Source organism: Centroberyx gerrardi, chromosome 4, assembly GCF_048128805.1.
Source record: "Centroberyx gerrardi isolate f3 chromosome 4, fCenGer3.hap1.cur.20231027, whole genome shotgun sequence".
Taxonomy (NCBI): Eukaryota; Metazoa; Chordata; class Actinopteri; order Beryciformes; family Berycidae; genus Centroberyx; species Centroberyx gerrardi.
Genome location: NC_136000.1, coordinates 28,603,225 through 28,622,579, shown reverse-complemented (window position 1 = coordinate 28,622,579; position 19,355 = coordinate 28,603,225). Strand labels below are relative to the sequence as shown.

At 42.2% G+C, this 19,355-nt stretch overlaps 1 protein-coding gene across 2 annotated transcripts in view; it reads left to right on the top strand.

Moving 5' to 3' along the window:
* ckap5 (cytoskeleton associated protein 5) overlaps positions 1-19,355 on the top strand; it is a 37,088-nt gene that overhangs the window by 7,463 nt on the left and 10,270 nt on the right. Inside the window, exons 9-33 of one of the 2 annotated variants that reach the window (XM_078282904.1) lie at positions 571-675; positions 1,740-1,829; positions 2,639-2,803; positions 3,300-3,428; positions 3,759-3,917; positions 4,096-4,197; positions 4,900-5,010; positions 5,760-5,852; positions 5,961-6,146; positions 6,375-6,469; positions 7,428-7,611; positions 8,498-8,640; positions 9,356-9,530; positions 9,672-9,785; positions 10,435-10,563; positions 10,808-11,002; positions 11,606-11,732; positions 12,086-12,171; positions 12,574-12,684; positions 14,475-14,597; positions 14,924-15,073; positions 15,272-15,475; positions 15,574-15,709; positions 15,928-16,121; positions 16,912-17,084. In XM_078282904.1, the coding sequence (XP_078139030.1) occupies positions 571-675; positions 1,740-1,829; positions 2,639-2,803; positions 3,300-3,428; positions 3,759-3,917; positions 4,096-4,197; positions 4,900-5,010; positions 5,760-5,852; positions 5,961-6,146; positions 6,375-6,469; positions 7,428-7,611; positions 8,498-8,640; positions 9,356-9,530; positions 9,672-9,785; positions 10,435-10,563; positions 10,808-11,002; positions 11,606-11,732; positions 12,086-12,171; positions 12,574-12,684; positions 14,475-14,597; positions 14,924-15,073; positions 15,272-15,475; positions 15,574-15,709; positions 15,928-16,121; positions 16,912-17,084 (3,479 nt within the window). The remainder of the gene's footprint in view (positions 1-570; positions 676-1,739; positions 1,830-2,638; positions 2,804-3,299; positions 3,429-3,758; positions 3,918-4,095; positions 4,198-4,899; positions 5,011-5,759; positions 5,853-5,960; positions 6,147-6,374; positions 6,470-7,427; positions 7,612-8,497; positions 8,641-9,355; positions 9,531-9,671; positions 9,786-10,434; positions 10,564-10,807; positions 11,003-11,605; positions 11,733-12,085; positions 12,172-12,573; positions 12,685-14,474; positions 14,598-14,923; positions 15,074-15,271; positions 15,476-15,573; positions 15,710-15,927; positions 16,122-16,911; positions 17,085-19,355) is intronic. The other variant, XM_071919358.2, reaches the window with a different exon arrangement.

Here is a 19,355-nt window from a genome sequence, read left to right as displayed (position 1 = left end):
GTACAGACTGATGGAAAATAATCATACTACTACTCATAAAGTTGTGAAACGGCAATTATTTGTCAATGGCCCAACGCTCACTAGAACCAAAACCACCTTAATATCTATGCTCTGAACTTGGCTTGATTTTGCAGCATCAGCAGAGGAACAAAATGTCGTTTTTTGTGAGGTTTCTGGAATTGCATTTACTATTAGCCTAAGGAACAACGATAAGATGTTTTTAATCAGGGTGTCTTATCGCAAGGAAGCTAAGCCACGGATGAGGAAAACATAATTATGAAAATCTCAAAACCCCTTGTAATATATGACTATATATTAAGCGGGTAATTAAACAAGTAGCATACAGTTGTTCATATGGATAGACAGCTGGGATAAATGTTAAGAAAACAAGAATTTTACATTACTTTATTCTTGTCACCATGTATCATGTTAAATGATGGTTGGAGGAAATTAACCAGGCAATATTGAACAGCTAAATGGCCTTAAGATTTAGTTTGACAGGGGCATCAGTTGACGTGAGTGTGAATGTGACAGTCTCTGCAGAGTAAACTGACTGCTTTAATGTCCCAGGTTGTGGGGAAAGATGCCAACGTGATGCTGGTGACGCTGGCAGCTAAATGTCTGGCTGGACTGGCTGCCGGCCTCAGGAAGAAGTTTGGAACGTACGCATGCCATGTAAGTTACAGGGATCTTAACATTTTGAGAGTGAGCTTGCTATTTGTCTTATTCAAGAACTTGTTTCAATGTTTCTGGGAAAGATTTTTGTATCGGCATGTAAATGAAAGGGCTTGTTTGCATTGTAGCCATTGTTCTTAGTGCTGTTCTTTGAAGCCATTGGGTACCATGGGCACACAGTAGCTCAGTAGCATTGGCTTATTCATGTTAAAAAGATACAGTGGACATCAAAACTCTTCAAAAGCCTTTCAAGTTTTCATTGCCCTGAGGCTTGAAATGGAAACCCATTAATTCTGACTTTTTCACTTTCATTTGGATATAGTAAGTATAGTATGCAAAATCAGGGTAAAAACAAAAGACTAGTCATTTCTGACAAGTGACAAATGTATTAAAAATGGAAAACTAAAATGGAATGATGGTAGATATGAGCTTCATACTTAACATAAAATCACCTTACAGGTGGTAAATACTGCTTGGGAAATAATTTAGTAATAGACTGCAATTTCTCCAACTTCCTGAATTCAGTCAATTACCAACAACAAACCACCAGTAGTCAAGTGTAGGGAATGATGTATTATTTTTAAATAAAATGAACAAAATTAATGATTTTCATCATTTTTTACCATATAAGTCATTTTATGATTGAAATGCCATGGCAGGATTTTTCATTTGTGGTTGACATTGTAATGTTTGATTTGCTGTAAAACATGAGCTCAAATGTATCATTCACCATGTACATGTGTGTTAAGTATAGAAAAAGCTGATCAGGAGCAACTGAAGTCTACAGAAGAATTCAATCGGGACTTCTTGACTGCTTCAAACGAGTTCAAACATGTGAACACTTCCACGTTGCTGCTTTTAATCATCAAGTTGTTCTGATGGTTATTCCCATATGACGTGAACGCAGTATAAGAGGCGAGGTGGGAGGAGCAGATGGGTGTCATTAAGGGATGGGGGGGCCATGAGGAGCTGAACAAGAAATGGAAGGCACTAACGCCCCGTGAATTCATAATCATTGAGTGTGACTAAGTTAGAGCTTTGTGTGTGTGTGTGTGTGTTCCCAGGTGGTACCAACCATTCTGGAAAAGTTCAAGGAGAAGAAGCCGCAGGTTGTGCAGGCCCTGCAGGAGGCCATCGACGCCGTCTTCCTCACTGTGAGTATAGAGTAGAAATACATTGATTACACATCTACTGTAGTCCCGACTACATCTTCACAATTCCTCAAATTAAAATTGAACTTGCAATCTGAACATATGGAATAAAGGAACTATTCAATGTTCATTTCCAGTAATTGAGTATTCAAGTACTTATGCCCATCCCCAATAGCTAAAAATGCACATAAATCTGAATAGCAGATACAGAATACATATTTGCACACTTGAACATATTTCTGTGTACTTGCACATCCACTTCAACCTGTGAGTCTGTGAAGATGCTGTATCTTTATTTATTTGCACTGTTATTTTCAATGTGTTCAGTTGTTGTAATTACTTGCTGTATTAGTACAGTCTATTTGTCTTACTTTGAGCTATATCCTATTCTTCGTAGCTGCGCTGGCCCAATTTCTCCCCATGGATCATTTTAATTTCATCTAATGTAATCCAATAAATTGTAAACCTCAGGTTGATCCGATTTGCAAGAGCCCATGGACTCCTTATGTTTTACAGTTTAATATCCCCCCTTGTTAGCATATAATACATTGTAACAAAACATCAAATCTAATGGTGTATGTGCTGTATTGTGTTTGACAAGTTGAACTCCAAATATAGCAGACTACCAATGTTTTAGTCAGGATATGCTGACAACAAGTAAGGTTTTCACTGTCCCATAGCACAAAATGACCATAACATTTCCGGCCTGTACTCTGTTTTGGAACAAAAACTCTCCACCCAGCAGGATGTTCAAGGGAACACCCTGAGTGAGATAGATGGGTGGATTGTTAATATCGTGGGGGTTTTTCCAGACCACTCTCCAGAACCTTTCGGAGGACATCCTGGGAGTGATGGACAATAAGAACCCGTCCATTAAGCAGCAGGCCTCTCTGTTCCTGGCCCGGTCCTTCAGGCACTGTACCCAGGCCACGCTGCCCAAAAGCATCCTCAAGCCCTTCTGCGCCGCCTTCCTCAAGGTACGGTACACACTCCACAAGTGTTGGGTTGTCCACTCGCTGGTTTGTTTTCCTCATAATTAGCCACTGACCTCTCACACACAGCTAGCTTAGATGAGAAACTGCAGAAAACTGTCTGTGGGTGGAAGTATTCCCACTACTTTGATTTGAGCACAAGAATGAATACTGGACAGCAGTGCAGGTAAGAGAGGACACAATTGCCGGTGTAACGGAAAGTAATGCACCAAGTAGTGTAACTAATTACTACTCACTACACTTTCTTGAGTAATGAGCCCAACATTGCTCTCCACTGCCGCAAGGCTTCTCAAACTGGGGCTCAGGATACCACAGGGAGGTGTCAGATGATTTCACGGGTTCATGAAAGGATTGAAAGAATGAGGAAAGATTTTATGTTCCAGTTTTCAAATGTTGTGATAAAAAGTCTGTGATTAATGGTTGTTCTCTCCTTTTTTTTCCCCATTCTGTCTGTCTCTGCCTTTCTCTTTCACCCGCTCAGCAAGTGAACGACTCCGCGCCAGAGGTGCGCGACGCCGCCTTCGAAGCTTTGGGCACGGCCATGAAGGTGGTGGGGGAGAAGGCTGTGAACCCTTTCCTATCTGATCTGGATAAAATCAAACTGGACAAGGTAAGGATAAATGTGAGAACGTACCGAATGAGGCTGATAAACTGAAATTGGATAATAAGGTAAAGATGGAGGAGGGAATGCGTCTTTAATGTTGCACTAGGCAGCTTCGCACCTTTGCGGGTCCAAGGGGCAGAAAAAGGAAACCGTTTGAACAATTTGAGCTTAAATACTCAGAAGTCATGTGATGCTGTGATGCTTCATACCAAATGATGCCAACGGGACGAGAGAGGATGAAAGTGCTTAGTGTTTACTTGTTATATAAAAATCTTGCCCAGTATGAGAGCTTGTGCCGGGCGTCTAACCACTGTCCTTTGTTTCAAATGGTAACAGATAAAGGAGTGTGCTGATAAAGTGGAGCTCCCTGGAGGGAAGAGAGGAGCAGGAGGAGGAGGAGGAGGAGAGAAGAAGGCGGCAGCTAAAGCTCCGCCCTCTGCTGAAGCTCCAGCCAGATCCTCTGCCCCTGCGAAGAGGACCCCCGCTGCTGCCAAGGTAAACCTAGAGCCATACATACATAGAGCTCAGCTGACAAAACACAACCAACATGTTGAACAGGGATGTCTCATAAGTCAGGAATCATAGGGATAAATAACACCATGTTTTTTTGTTTACTTGTTGACCCACTTGTTGCGCTTGAGGTTGAGCTTTTTGTTGCCTTTGTCATCTGTAGCCATCAGCAGGTCCGTCTAAGAAAGGCAAACCAGCTGCTGCCCCCAGTGGAAAAGCCAAGAAGTCATCTGACAGTAAAGAGACCACAGAAACTGAACTGGCGGTAAGTCACATAAGATATACTGTACCTTTCAGTGGCATTTTGCTTTATTATATAGTCACAGTAGAGAGAGACAGAGAGGAAAGACAGGGCAGAGGCCAGCAGTGATCTTTCCTGCTTGCAATTACTCTCAGACAGGCAGCTGAAATTCAATTTTTTTGCATATCTGAGACAATATTTTAAGTCTGAATAGCAAAAAACATGGAATCCCACCTTTTCAGATCAGACTTGAACCACATTCTTAGGCTTAGGTTTGAAATGCGATGCAAGTGGCATCTGTGCAATCCAGCTCAGTCTGACCACTCGGATCGGATTTCAAGTGTTTTTTCCGTCACTTCCCATGTGACACATGCATTTGACATCACACGTTGCAACAGGGAGCAGAGAACAACAAACACGGAGGAGAGCTAGCAAGAGAATACTGTGCCTGAACAAATGCACTTGTCAGCAGCATGGCAGATGCCAGCCTCCTCCCTCACTGATGTTTTGTTGTGACTACAGCACCGTGATTACAAAACGGCATCACAAAAACTGTCACAATAAGCCACGAGAAACATGCACACGCCTGCGACAACCAATGTTGCAGTGACAGCAAATTATTGTACTGTCGAAACACACATTCCAACTTGAAAAACAAATCAGCTTTGCCTGTTGTCTGAACATAGTGTAACTAATCTCTTATTTCTCTATGCATCTGCATGTCAGCTTGAGGTGTGTGAGGACAGGGCAGCGGCGGTACTTCCGGCTACCTGTCTGCAGCAGCTGGACTCGGCCAACTGGAAGGAGAGGCTGGCCAGCATGGAGGAGTTCCAGAGGGTAACATCTTCTTTTCTGTTCCTTTATGCCAGATTAGATGAATTATTAATCACGGCAAAAGATAAAACTTTTATCTCTTTGCACAAACATTTGTCTTGCATCTCACGCTCCAGCAATCAAGTACGCAAGACAAGTCCACTCTACTTATATAACTACTGCTGGAATAACTACTATCATTGCGATTCGACTAATATGGGTTTTTGATGGCCAATATTGCATTCTTTAAAATTGTTTGCATGCCAAAAAATTCCAGGTAGTCACTGTTTCCCCCAAACTTTTATTGTCAGGGTGGAAAAGTCTGGAAAAGTATTTAGACCATGGGACCTTTTAAACTGTGCAGTCAAACCCATGATGATGATACCCCTATGAATAATAATAATACATATTCATGCATATTTGTGTGGAATTGTTGCATTAGAATCAATTCAGGTTAAGACAATCAGTGTAGTATTGTAGTAGTATTCTACAATAAATATACGTAATCAGTCAAACTGCTTTATGTCCATCATGTCAGATGTGGAGAACACTGAGTGGCTGATATCTGATTTTTGTTGTGCATTTTGTTTCAGGCAGTGGATAAAGCTAATATCTTCCACCTGTTCAAGTGTATTGATATATTGTCACAGTAGTGTTATTCTGTATTGTTGTATTTTGTTGAAGGCTGTGGAGACCGGGGATAAGGCTGGCATGTCACCACCTGTCATTATAATTTCTAGTGTGTTCATCTGTGGTTTCATATTGTCTTCCAGGCTGTTGAGACTATGGATAAGGCGGCGATGCCCTGCCAAGCTTTAGTCAGGATGCTGGCCAAGAAACCAGGCTGGAAGGAGACCAACTTCCAGGTAACTGTCACTATCACAACAGCTGCTGTTGTAGTCGCAGTTGCCTGCAGTAATGTGGCTGCATCTGTTTGTATTCTGTTTGTATTCATGCCATCTCTCCCTGTGTAGGTGATGCAGATGAAACTGCATATTGTGGCTCTAATAGCCCAGAGAGGACAGTTCTCTAAGACTTCGGCCACGGTGGTTTTGGACGGCTTGGTGGACAAGGTGGGAGACGTCAAATGTGGAGGAAACGCCAAAGAGGGGCTGACTGCTATAGGAGAGGCCTGCTCACTGCCATGGACTGCAGAACAGGTTTTTAGTTGGTTTATTTGTTAATTTTGTTAATTTTGTTCAATTGCCCTGCTGAGTAACCCACAAAAATAGTCTTAGCCCCTAAGTATTTATTATCCACTTTGTTATGGTTAGGGAGGGAATACCAAGAAGATGCTGACTGCTGTTCTGTACCATAGACAGGTCAGCAGGTCAGTAGACAACTGATAATTAATGATAAATGTATTAACACTGTGTATGTTTTGTCAGGTTGTGTCAATGGCCTTCTCCCAGAAGAACCCTAAGAACCAGGCAGAGACTCTCAACTGGCTGGCCAATGCTATGAAAGAGTTTGGCTTCACTGGGTAACTCACAGCTGTGGTTTTTTTTATCATAATTACAGTGTATATACAGTGAATAGCAGTTACTGTTGACATTTTGAACTGTTTATATATGGATTAATCTAGGCCTATATTCTGTATTCTCCTCTCCAATCCTCTGCACTGTCAGTGCAAATATTCTCAGTGAAATTATTAATTGTATTATTCATTCTTGCTGTCCTATTGCTATGTAGAGGCTTTGCAGTTAAGTCAGAAATCTCCTAGCAACCATGTTTAGTACCATCTTGAAGGTCCATTGGAAAATTGTCTGTGCACAAGTAATGTTTAAATATATAACAACCAGGCTAGAAAAAGAGAGAAAGCTGAAAAGGATTGTTGTGGTGTGGGTGTAGGTCCATTCAGTAATGTTCTCAGTAAAAGTGAATAGGCTGCTAAGGTAGATTTGTTTTCAAATGTAGGTTAGTGTGACACAGTAAACTGTCTTGTCTTTAGCTCTAGTCTCTACTCCAAAACACTCTGAGTTGTAGTTTGAGGAGAGTCAGCTCTCTTAACCTGAACATGTAGTTGTTTTTTGGCTTTGTTAGCTAGTTAACTAGCCAGCAGGCTACGTTAGCAAGGCAACTCATGTTGATGTTAATATGCAGCTACTAGCCACTACTAGCAACTAGGTGAGCTATTGTACAAATCAGATGTTAACACCAAAGACGGTGTGATAGTTAGCTGACTGGATACTATGGTTAGCTAGCTAATAAGCTGACATTATCCAAACACAAAATTAGATGCATTAGTGATGAAATGACCAGTTCCCAGTCAAAAACAGAGCAAACGTTAACCATGTCTATTTCACATTGTTAAGACTGCTACAGAAATGCAATCAACTATTTTCAGCCGTTGTTGCCAAGAGCTGAGGCCCTCCAGTGTGGCTCAATGCTGTCATCACCTGAAAGCCCTCTGTTGACTTCTTGTCTTCTCCCTTCCCCAGTATCAATGTGAAAGGTTTCATTAACAACGTGAAGACGGCTCTGGGAGCAACTAACCCTGCTGTGCGGACGGCGGCCATCACCCTCCTGGGTGTCATGTACCTCTACATGGGAGCTCCGCTGCGCATGTTCTTCGAAGACGAGAAACCTGCCCTCCTTGCACAGATAGACGCCGAGTTTGAGAAGGTAGGGGCATTCTGGATGTGTTCAGCATGTAGTATTTTTTTTTTTATGCACTGTAATTTTTCCAATCGAAAGGTAGGTTGCTATAGAAAACAGAAAAAAAACATTATCAGGTTCTGTGACTGCCTTCTCTCTTTTTGCACAGACTTCTAACCTTTCTACATCGTAGTCATGGATAATAACCTCCATTTTATCTAATTCATTCTTGACTTATCCTTTCAGCCTGTCTAGACCTGTTGTCAAATCAATGTTAACATATTCCCATCCCCTTCTTTCACTAGCCCCGGGACCTTTAACTCAAGGTTTAATCCCACTGATCTTTTTCTTCCTCGGCCCTAGCCCCTGCTTTTCAGTGCTAGTATCTACCCTCTTACTGATAACCTGCGAGTCTGTGGTTGTGTCCATTCCAAAGTCTGTTGCATGAGTCATCTCCCACCCCTGATTGCACAGACTCAAAGGATGTTCTCCTGCTACGTCTTTTCATAGATTAAGTGGGTGTAACCAACATGCTGATCCAGCCTTGGACACTGCTGCCATGGGCCCAAGGGTCTATTCCCTCCTGTCAGCTTTGTTTCCATGGTGTCTCATGGTCTTTCCTTAGTTTTCAGCTGCTCTGTTCACAGCAGGCACTAGATGAATCTACAGAGTGTCTGAAAACTCTAGCTAAACGAGTATCAGAACTGCTTGACAGAAGTGAGATTCGAACACACGCCTCTATTCAGAGTCCAGAAACTGTAGTGCCTTAGACTAGATCCTGACAGCAAGTGTATGTGGGGAAATCAAGTGCAATAAGAAAAAATAAATGGTGTTACTTAGACGTACGGTTCCAGACTTTTGGACACCCTATAGTTGAGATAGGTGTGATTATATATGTGTGTCTCCTCCATAGATGCAGGGCCAGTCTCCACCTGCCTCGATCAGAGGCTCCAAGAAGGCGGGGATGGCGGAGGAGGGCGATGAGGAGGAGGAGCAGGATGAAGACGGGGGAGGAGGACAGGACATCATGGATCTCCTGCCTAGATCGGACATCAGGTAACCTAACCTAACACTGTCTAGGACATAGCAATTCGATTCAACATGCTGTGTATACTAAAATCTGCTGTTACCATTACAAACAACAGCTACGATAGTCTGTATTGTGCTTTCATTTGGTCCACTTTGTTGTTAGTTGTCAGGCTCAATTCCCTATGAAAAATCCCTGTCAGTAGACTGTATAGCTGTAAGTTCTTAAAGTAAAATCAACTTTTTATAGCCCTGCTTGTTATATTGCCAATATAATAATAACAATGATGATAAAGTAAATATTATTGTTATTATCACCACATGTGCTCTGTGAGAATTTTCAACCACCTGCCCAGTCTTTTTCCACACTAAAATAAATGTTTCCATAATAGTATACCTAAAAATGTATTTGTCCATCTACATTTTAGGTGTGTTATTGTGTTCATAAGAGTTTGACTGTAGATGGAAAACAAGCTTTTTGGTATTTTTAGTGCTTTAACTTGAAATGTAATTCTGTTTTGCTCCAGATTACAAATGTAAACAAGCTTACTTACTATTCTCAAGAAATATGAAAGAAAAATCATCTTTAGCTGTTGCATATTGTAAATCCTTGAATCAAAAATGATTGAGAGCAGAAAAGGTATACAGTATGTCCCACTCTCACACTGAACGCCAATGATTCCTTTAACTCTCTCTTCTCCCTCTCTCTCTCTCTGTTTTTTTATCCCCCTGTCCTCTCTCTCAGTGATAAGATCACATCAGACCTGGTGTCTAAAATCGAGGACAAGAACTGGAAGATCCGGAAGGAGGGTTTGGACGAGGTTACAGCCATCATCTCAGAGGCCAAGTTCATCACAGCTAATATAGGAGAGCTGCCTCTGGCGCTGAAAGGACGGCTCACTGACTCCAATAAGATTCTGGTCAGTAAGACGGCTGAACTAAGCTAAAGGCTAATACAGGAGAGCTATCACTCTTTGCAATGTGCTGTTTAACACTGTGATAGACGATGGGTTCCTCCGTTTACTGTTGGTCGTCAGTGCTGTGCATGTGTCCTCTCCCAGGTCCAGCAGACCCTGTCCATCCTGCAGCAGCTAGCTACAGCCATGGGACCTGGACTCAAACAGCATATCAAATCACTGGGAATCCCTATTATCACTGTACTGGGAGACAGCAAGGTACACACACTCACACACTCACATTCTCAAACACACCAGAAGCATACACACCAGTGTTTCGCCTGTATGCATTCAACTGCAGTGGCCAAGTATCGCTGACCTTATATGTGTAATGGCTCATTTCTTTCTATCTGAACACAAACTATTATGTCACCATTAATACTTAGCTTCATGGATTCAGCTTTAGGTTATATTAGATAAATAGGATTTCAATAGCAATAAAGCAAATAAGGGAGTGGCTACTAAATGTAACAACCAACAATTTCGATGCTGGAACACTTTAAGTAAAAAGTATATGAAAGAAAAAATATATGAATTCACAGGATATATGCAAAATGTGCAAAATGACCGCAGTAGGACATACTAAGACAAAAAGAATATATGGGGGAAAAAAGCATTCAGTCTGAAAAATACATTATATGTTGCATGAAAATAAATGAAAATATCCATAAACCAAATGAGAATATGAAAAAATGTGAATTTATAGCATAAATACAGAATGATAAGAGGAACAGACACGGTCTTTAATGGTCTTCGTGGGGATATTGGCATATATAGTATGTGGACATGAACCAATGCTGATGTTAGGCTGTTACAAAAGTTAAGGCAAATAATATTGTCTGATAATAGATCTGATGTTGTGTTGTAGGCCAACGTCAGAGCGGCTGCCTTGGCCACACTGCAGGCCTGGGTGGAGCAGACTGGGATGAAGGAGTGGCTGGAGGGAGAAGACCTGGCCGACGAGCTGAAGAGAGAGAACCCCTTCCTACGACAGGAGGTACGCACACACACACACACACACACACACACACACACACACACACACTTCTCAAGCAGTGTGAAGGAGGAACAGAATTCAGTATTCAGCTATCTAGTGTTCAGGCAGGCTGCTCAAATTTGATTTTCTTTTTTTTCTCGCATATCTGATATGACTCGGGTATTTTTTATAGCTATGAGACCTCATAATGTGATCATTTCAGGCATTGATTGATAACATAGCTCTCCTCCCCTCACCTCCCCAGTTGCTAGGCTGGTTAGCAGAGAAGCTGCCCACTCTGAGGACGGTCCCGGGGGATCTGATGTTGTGCATCCCCCAGCTCTACGGCTGTCTGGAGGACAGAAACGGAGACGTGAGGAAGAAGGCCCAAGACGCCCTGCCCACCTTCATGATGCACCTGGGCTTCGACAAGATGAACAAGGCCACCGGAAAACTCAAGGTACTGAACTGATCGTTGGGACTGTGAATTACAATTTAACACAAGAAATATACTACAAGACATTCTCAGTAGGGCTAGATTGATTTATCGTTTTGCTGATTTATTTGGCCAATATTGGTTATATATTAAAAATCAGCTATCAGCCAATCAATGTTGTCCATCTCTGATATGATGAATTCGATGCAGTTTGTTTGATTTGGGAAGTGGGAAGTTCTTATCCTTAATTAATTCTAATGCTTGTTGTATTTCATTATTATTATCTTCCTGGGTTTCAGTGGAAAGTTTATGGACACAATACTTTTCGGCTATGAAAATGGTCAAATTTAAAGATGTTGAATATCTATCAGATATTGTCAGCTTCAATCCCAAAAATATTGGTCTTGCCCATCAAAACCCCATACTGGTCAAACCCTAATTCTGACCATTTTAACTATATTTCAAGTTATCATTCATCTCACATGACATTTCATTAATGTGCAGTTGAAACTACTTTTTTAGGTGTTTTATATAAACATGAAAATGATTAACAGTGATGCATTGCTGTCCTGTCTGCTACAATTGATGTCTGCCTCTCTGTGTCTGCCTCTCCTTGTCTCCCTCCAGCCTGCCTCTAAGGACCAAGTGGTAGTCATGTTGGACAAGGCCCGGGCGGTGATGCCCGCTAAACCCGCCGCCCCTGCCAAGGCCGGGGGAGGAAAGAGCTCTGCAGGGACAGGCAAGGCTGCAGCAGGTCAGTCTGAGGACACACTATACAACTTTTAGGCCGATTATAACCAAGATTTGTCATTCTGACTGAGCGAGTCAGTGCTAGCTTGTGGGGGTTGTACAGATAATCTTGTCGTGTGTGAGGGTTTCAGGATTTTAATCTCTTGCCTCCCGATCCAGTCAAGATATTATTTCAAATATGTTTGATTTTTACGTCTCAAATCTGGACAAATCTTGACGTCTGGGGCCGGGCTGGGCAACCACTGAAATCTGGAGACTAGAACTAGCCAATTAGAGTTAAGAAGATAGGAAGAACAAATCTGAGAATATTTTTATTGCCCAGCAAGCTGAAATTGCACCACTGACTGTCCTCTCCAGGCTCCAGGTCTCAGCCAGCCAGTGAGGACTTTGTAGATTCCAAACCTGAAACCAAGAAGGTCCGAGGAGGAGCGGCTGCTAAGAAGGTACGTCTGTCTGGACGAACACCCTTCAGCTTCACTTTTTAGTTCATTTTAGTGCACTATTTGACTTTGTGACATTTGCTATGTGCACACAGGAACAGATATTTTTCTAACCCTTTATAAGGGAAGATAGATTGATCAAATCTGTTTCATGGCTGTCTACATTGAGTGGAATCAGATTTGATTTAGTTTTCCCTGTGTAGAAGATCTGTCCCTGTGTAAATATCTATACGTACACCATTTGTATTTCAGTTGCTGTCAGTCCTAGTCCTCCTTTATTTATTGTTGTGCATATCAGACATAAATGTGACAGTTTTTTTAATTTCTGTATACACCATTTTGTTTTTATCAATCATTTCATTACCATGAAGTGTCAATGTGATGTGGTTCTTTCTACTCGCCCAGCTCCCCTCCCCTTCCGAGGAACCTGCCCCTCCCCCTCCCTTCGTGGACAAGGACAGTAATGCTAGTAAAAAGCCCCCCGGCAAAGGGAAGGCTGCTGCTGGCGGTCAGCAGGTAGATGTGTAACAAGTGTCTTCATGGTGAAACTCTGTTTGGGTATGCTCTAAATTACTAGCTCTGAACAGCTGATTTCCATGTCCCATACCTAGAATTTTTTTTGTGTTGTTGTGTTTTGACACAACACTCACAAATCTCCCAGCAACCACAGCTGGCACCATCTTGCAGGACTAATTGGAGAGTTGGCTAGGTCGTTTTGTACCAGGACAGACGCCAGCAAGCTCTTGTAGCAAAGCAATTCATGTTAATGTTAATGTTAATACTAGCCACTACTTGCTGCTAGCTACATAACATGAGCTATTGTGCAAAACAAATAAACAAGACAGTAATACTTTGTTGACCAGATAGTAGTATAGCTAGCTAACAAGATGAAATCTAAACACAAAATTAGATTAATCAGAAATGAATGCATTTTGTGCTGATTAAAAAAAAAAAAAAAAAAAAAAAAGTCAATGTCAGACGCTCCATTCTGCTGGTAATGACATGCAGTGTTTTGTTTACATGGTAAAATAGACTTCATTGTATGGCAGCAGTCCATGCAAACTAATAGACAAAGAACCCAGAAATAGATTCCCCCGTTGTGAAACGTCATCTAAATTGATTTACATAACAATAGAGGATTATGGGATTTATGTGCAAAATCACACCTACAATATGAATATCAATAGTTGAATGGTTAAAATGTTCACATTGATTCAACTTTTACTTCTTTTTATTAATGATGAGATGAGACATGATTTGTGGAAAATCCCACCATGGTGAAGTCTGGGTGAAGCGCCTCACCCTGACTGACCTGAATTTGGCTCTTCACCATGACATCGTGGTAAACCGCAAATGGAGTATTCCTACTTTTTGTACTGTCACATCCCCACTCCCCGATACAAGAGTAAATAACAGAGCATCACAAAGGTCTTCACACTTCACCTACACGCTGCTATGTGCCTTTAAACCCACTGTAAACCACTGTGAGCCGTTGAGGAGAGGAGCACCAGACCTGGACAGAGTTTCACAGCGGACACTTGTTGGCCCGACACTCGTTAACCCCTTCCTGGCTTCTTTCCAGCTTGACTCGGCCTCGCCTCGGCCGGGTCTAACCCTGTGTCTATCTAATCACTAATACTGGCACCGGGGACCAATATACCACGGAATCATTCAAATCCATATTGTCACACAGCTGTTGGATTAAATGAAATCGACATACTTAGACATCCGTTTTAAGCTTTTAACATGTGTGCACAGAATGCACAGAAGAAAATAAACCTAAATGCGAGGGAGATGCGAAGGTAGAGCCACACATCTATATCCACTTTGCAGCATTACTGTGACGATGACAACACACTGATATGAGAGCGCAGTACATGCACGCCTACAAAAAGCACGCAGAAACCAGGGGAGATCACATCACTGCATGATTGTGTCTCTAAATGTGTGTGTCGCATGTTTTGGAACAACATCACATCAACGTTTCTGCACTCTGTTTTTACATGTTAACTTGCACCAAGGCCTCTTTGTCATAACAGCTCCATGTCTCCTGTTTCTACCGTCGCTGTCCGTCACCCTTACAGACCTTTGTATACCATCACAGACACATGCTTTTACTATTAATGTACGCAAACACTCACACAATGCACATGTGATATAAAAAACACACATATTCACACAAACATAAAAGCCCATGAGAAAACATAAGTACACACGCACAGCAACCACAGAAAAACATCACATCAACACACACGCACACACACATTCTCTATATCTAGTAATTGCGGTATTGCCTCCCCTCCCAGGGTGCCGCAGGTAAGAAACCCCCGGCCAAAGGCGCCAAGGATGAAGAGGACAGGTCTGGACCCATCTTCGTCCTCATCCCCAACGCCAAGGAGCAGAGGATCAAAGAGGAGAAGCAACTAAAGGTACTGGACTGGCTGAAGAAACTGGGTCATTGCAGCAAATGGCGTCTTCTGAAGGGAGGAAAACAAGCCCTGATATCTCCAACTATGCCGACTGTGTGCAGACACCAGCAGGGAGAATGTAAAGGAGAGGGGCAACATAGACGATTGGCACAAACTTAAAAAATAAAACTGGTATTATCCTTTTGAAATAGTGAAAGTGAATTTCCTGAGGTTCCTGCGAGTATGTGGAGCAGAACCAGGACCAGTTGTCCACATTCCAAAACTGACCGGAAATACTGTTGACTACAAATCAATTGTCCTCTCTCTGTCCAATGTGCCTTGTCTAGATCTTGAAGTGGAATTTCCTCACTCCGCGTGATGAGTATGTGGAGCAGCTTAAGACCCAGATGACCACCTGTTTTGCCAAGTGGCTTCTGGACGAGCTCTTCCACTTCGACTTCCAGAGACACGTCAAGGCTATAGGAGTCATGATAGAGGTAAGGACTACTGTGTGTGTGTACGTGTGTGTGTGTGTGTGTTCTTGTGCTTGTGTCTCTTATGAGGTCCAAATGTCCTCACATGGATAGAAACAGATGATGGAAAGTGAGGTTGGCCGGTCCTCGCTTCTACAAAGCGCTAGTTTAGAGTTAGAATTCGATTAGTAAAGTAATCCACTCTGTGTGTGTGTTTGACAGAGGTTGGAGGGCGAGAGCGACGCCACCATCAGCTGCCTGGACCTGGTGCTGAAGTGGTTCACCCTGAGGTTCTTCGACACCAACACCACAGTGCTCATGAAGGTTCTGGAGTATCTGAAGCTGCTGTTCGCCATGCTGAGCAGAGAGGGCTACCACCTCAGCGAGTACGAGGCCAACTCCTTCGTCCCCTACCTCATCCTCAAGGTTAGCAAATGGCCTTCAAACACACGCAAAAACGATAAACCAAGCTGTCCTCATGCTATTTTGTGCTCAAAATGTTTCGCTGCTCCTCTCTTCTCCAGGTCGGGGAGTCCAAGGATGTGGTTCGTAAAGACGTGCGGGCTATACTGACCATGCTGTGTAAAGTCTACCCGGCGTCCAAGATCTTTCCTTTCCTCATGGATGGAACAAAGTCCAAGAACTCCAAACAAAGAGCTGGTAAGTCTCAGTAGACACCAAACTGTTGTAATGCCACCTAGTATTGGCTTGCACTGACCAACAAAGAAAGTAGGCTACATAACATTGGGACAGAGGATATAATTTTTCTCCTTTGTTTTTTTTTAACACTGGTCATCCAGAGCTTATTGATGGTTTCTATCTTCCTCTTTGTCTCTCTCTCTGTCTCTGTATCTCTTCTTCCCTCCCCCTCTCCCCAGAATGTCTTGAGGAGTTAGGCTGCTTGATAGAGGGCTATGGGATGAATGTATGCCAGCCGACTCCCGCCAAGTGTCTGAAGGAGATCGCCGTTCACATCGGAGACAGAGACACGTCCGTGCGCAACGCTGCCCTCAACACCGTGGTGGCCGTCTACAACGTCTGCGGGGAGCAAGTTTACAAACTTATAGGAAACGTAAGATTGATGCCATTATCGTAGTACTGTACGCTATCTTAAGTTAAATCAGTGTGGTTTTTTTTTTTCCATTTTCAATTATTTAATCAGGTAGTCTCATTGAGATCGAGATCTCCTTTATCAAGAGAGACCGGAGAATAAAACAAATATATACATAGCCATTGCAAACATCATAATGTGTGATGTCATTGCTCCTAATTTCAAAGTGCTTTCAAAGTCCATTTGTAAGCTGCATACTACCAGAAAACAAATTTTATGTGTGGAGTCTATAACTAACCAGTCGTGTGATTTGGTAACATAAACACTGGATTTTAAAGCAAGTAGAGATTAAAAATAGAAGAATACAAGATGTCAGATGCCAGTTCATAGGAAGAAATGGTCATATGTATAACGTAATACATGAAGTATATGAAATATAAGTTGTACAACCTTGTACAAAACCTAAAAGCAGTAAACTAGCATCATATATTGCTGTGATACCTTATGTGAATTGGGATGCACACAGAAGTGCGAAGGAAATGTAAGTTCCTCACATTATCAGTTAGTTTATATATTAGTGGTTTTGGGGACCAAACTTCATAGTTCTTCTCTCAAACCAGAACTTATTTTGTAGGCTTTTATGAAGGCTACTCAAGCAAACTTACCCTGTGTTTGGACTACTAAACCACGAGGCTGCATTGGTTAATTCAGCCTAACATACATGAAATGGTCTAGCAATGCTGATTAGTCAAAAAGTTAATTTCCTGTCTTTGCCTCCCCCCTCTCTTCCTTCTCTTTTTGAACTCTCCAGTTATCAGAGAAAGACATGAGCATGCTGGAGGAGAGGATCAAGCGTTCAGCCAAGAAGACTCCCGCCGCCCCGGCTAAGCAGAGTGCCCCAGAGAGGTCCCAGAGGGAACATCCGACTAACCCCAACGCCACCTTCCTCCGCAAGCCTGCCCAGGAGGACCCCAACAAACTCAAGTAGGTCACCTGTGGCTCAGGGCTAGTGGGGGGAAAGATAACCTTAGATGAATAGGAAACAGTAGTGATGCCTGTAGAAAGCAAGCTGTACCACACTTTAGGACCTACTGGAATTGTACATAAGTCTTTCTCAATCTGCGTTTTTGACCGTTCATGTGACCGTTCAACTGATGAAGGTCCTGGAAGCAAAAGATCGGCAAGCACAAAAGATCGAAGATGCACTGAATTTTGCCTGATGAAAACAAAGATTCATTGCATGAACGAAACATTCGCGCCAAAAGGTTGTTTTGAAAGCATAGTGGATAAATACTCACTGACTACCAAATTACTGAGAAGATATATTACATACATATAAAACATAACAAAAGATATGTTTTCTATCAACACATTCAGCTACATTTCAAGTGGCTAAATCGTTTAAAACATCCTAACAATAAAAAAGAATACCGTGGTTACTTTTCCAAACAATGAATCACCTCACAAGTTAATGTCAATCGATTAGCCTATGTTAACGTCAGATTTCGTAGCTAATGAAGGAGAGCTAACAACCCTCTGATTTGTATGCTCCAGTCCAGTTAGCTGCTCCCTTCACTTGAGCTTTGTAGGAGTTGGGATGACTAATGCACAAGTCCTAATGTTTTGTGTCAATGTTGTGCCAGTGTTTTAATGCAAGAAAAGTTAACATTTACCTCCTTGCAAATGTAAAAATAAATCAATATAGGCTACTGAAGTACCATGAAACATTTATACTTAGGCATTTACAGTAGACTTAAGCAGCCAATAGTAGTAAGTATCAACCGTAATTGTCCAATCCCGCGACTTCAAGTACTTCATCCATTTCAAACTTCAGAGAGTTCTTTGTTTGTTCTCAAGTTCTCGAGTTTGTTCTCCCCAAGGATACAAGTATTGACTTGGTATTGATAATTGCCTCAGGAGAGAGTGAGCAAACCTGAAAGACTAAAGACAGACTCCTTACTGACTTCACTCTTTGTTTTGCTTTGTGTTTTCTCATTTTTGTATCGTTAACAGGTAGAAGCTAGATTTGAAGCCAGAATTAACTGTTCACAGCAAGAATAAACAGGATATTGTGGGTTAAAGGTAATAGATGTTACAAACAGGGTTGGATAGGGTAAATATAGCAGATATTATAAACAGGAAGAGTAAACGAGGTTACAAACAGGGAAATGAACCTACAGTATAATGTATTTCAACCAGGTGATGATGAGATTTTACAAACAGGAGAAGGGTAGTGGTAAATTGGACAGGTAGGGAATGAGAGGGGTGCACAAAACCGATCTTAGAGACAGGAATGTAGGCGATATAATAAACACAACTCACATTAGCATTGTACCACCCCTGTTCTAAACTGTTTTGGATGCGTCCTTTCACATCTGACTCAACAGAGAGCGACAGTCGAAGCAAACTGTCCTGCAAGCCAGATGTGAAACGGCTAATTCTTCTACTAACATGCCTCAGCCCCGGGTTTGTGCAGTGCAATGAAATCAGGTTTTTCCCTACAGTACAAAAAGACCCCAACATTCCCAACTACTACTATTCATAAGCATGTTTGCCATTCTGTCAACCAACCGCCTCTTTAATCTGACTGTCAGAGCCATAACAGATTTCTACACGCTGTGGATTAACTGTTGTGAGTTGACGGCAGTGAGATTCACACCATCGACTTTTTGGACTTTGTGTCTGTTTTCTGCTCACAACTAATCTGTCGTCCTCTCCTGTTCTATTTTACTGAGTCATTGCATGTCGGGTTGCTTTCACAGACCTGAATACAGACTTTAACTTTAAGCCTTCAAAGGAAAATCCCATTTGGAGATATAAAATCCTGTGAAATCCGGTCTGTGAAACCAACCTCTACGTCTGTATGTCTTTCTGGCCGGCTAGTCGGCCGGCCGCCTGTCTTTCTGTCTGCCTGCCTGTCTCTTAACCCTTCATCTCTCTTCCCGTGTGATTTCCTCTCTCTCTACTCTGCCTGCCTTCCTTTCCGGATCAGAATAATGTATCGCACATATAGGATGTGAGTACCTCTTCCCTCCCTCTTTTCTCCATTGGAAGAACTCTGTCCTGAATGCAATCTAATACTCATCGCTCGTAATCTAATGAACTTGAAAGGTTGTTGTGACGTTTGAATTTTAGTCGTGCTACTTCGCATTGCTGGGAAAAAGGTTCTATTTTGGTTTACATTAGCAGTCACTGTAAAACCTTTTCCCCACTATGGGACAATTACCTGGTGAGGTAAAGCAGCAGACTAATGTT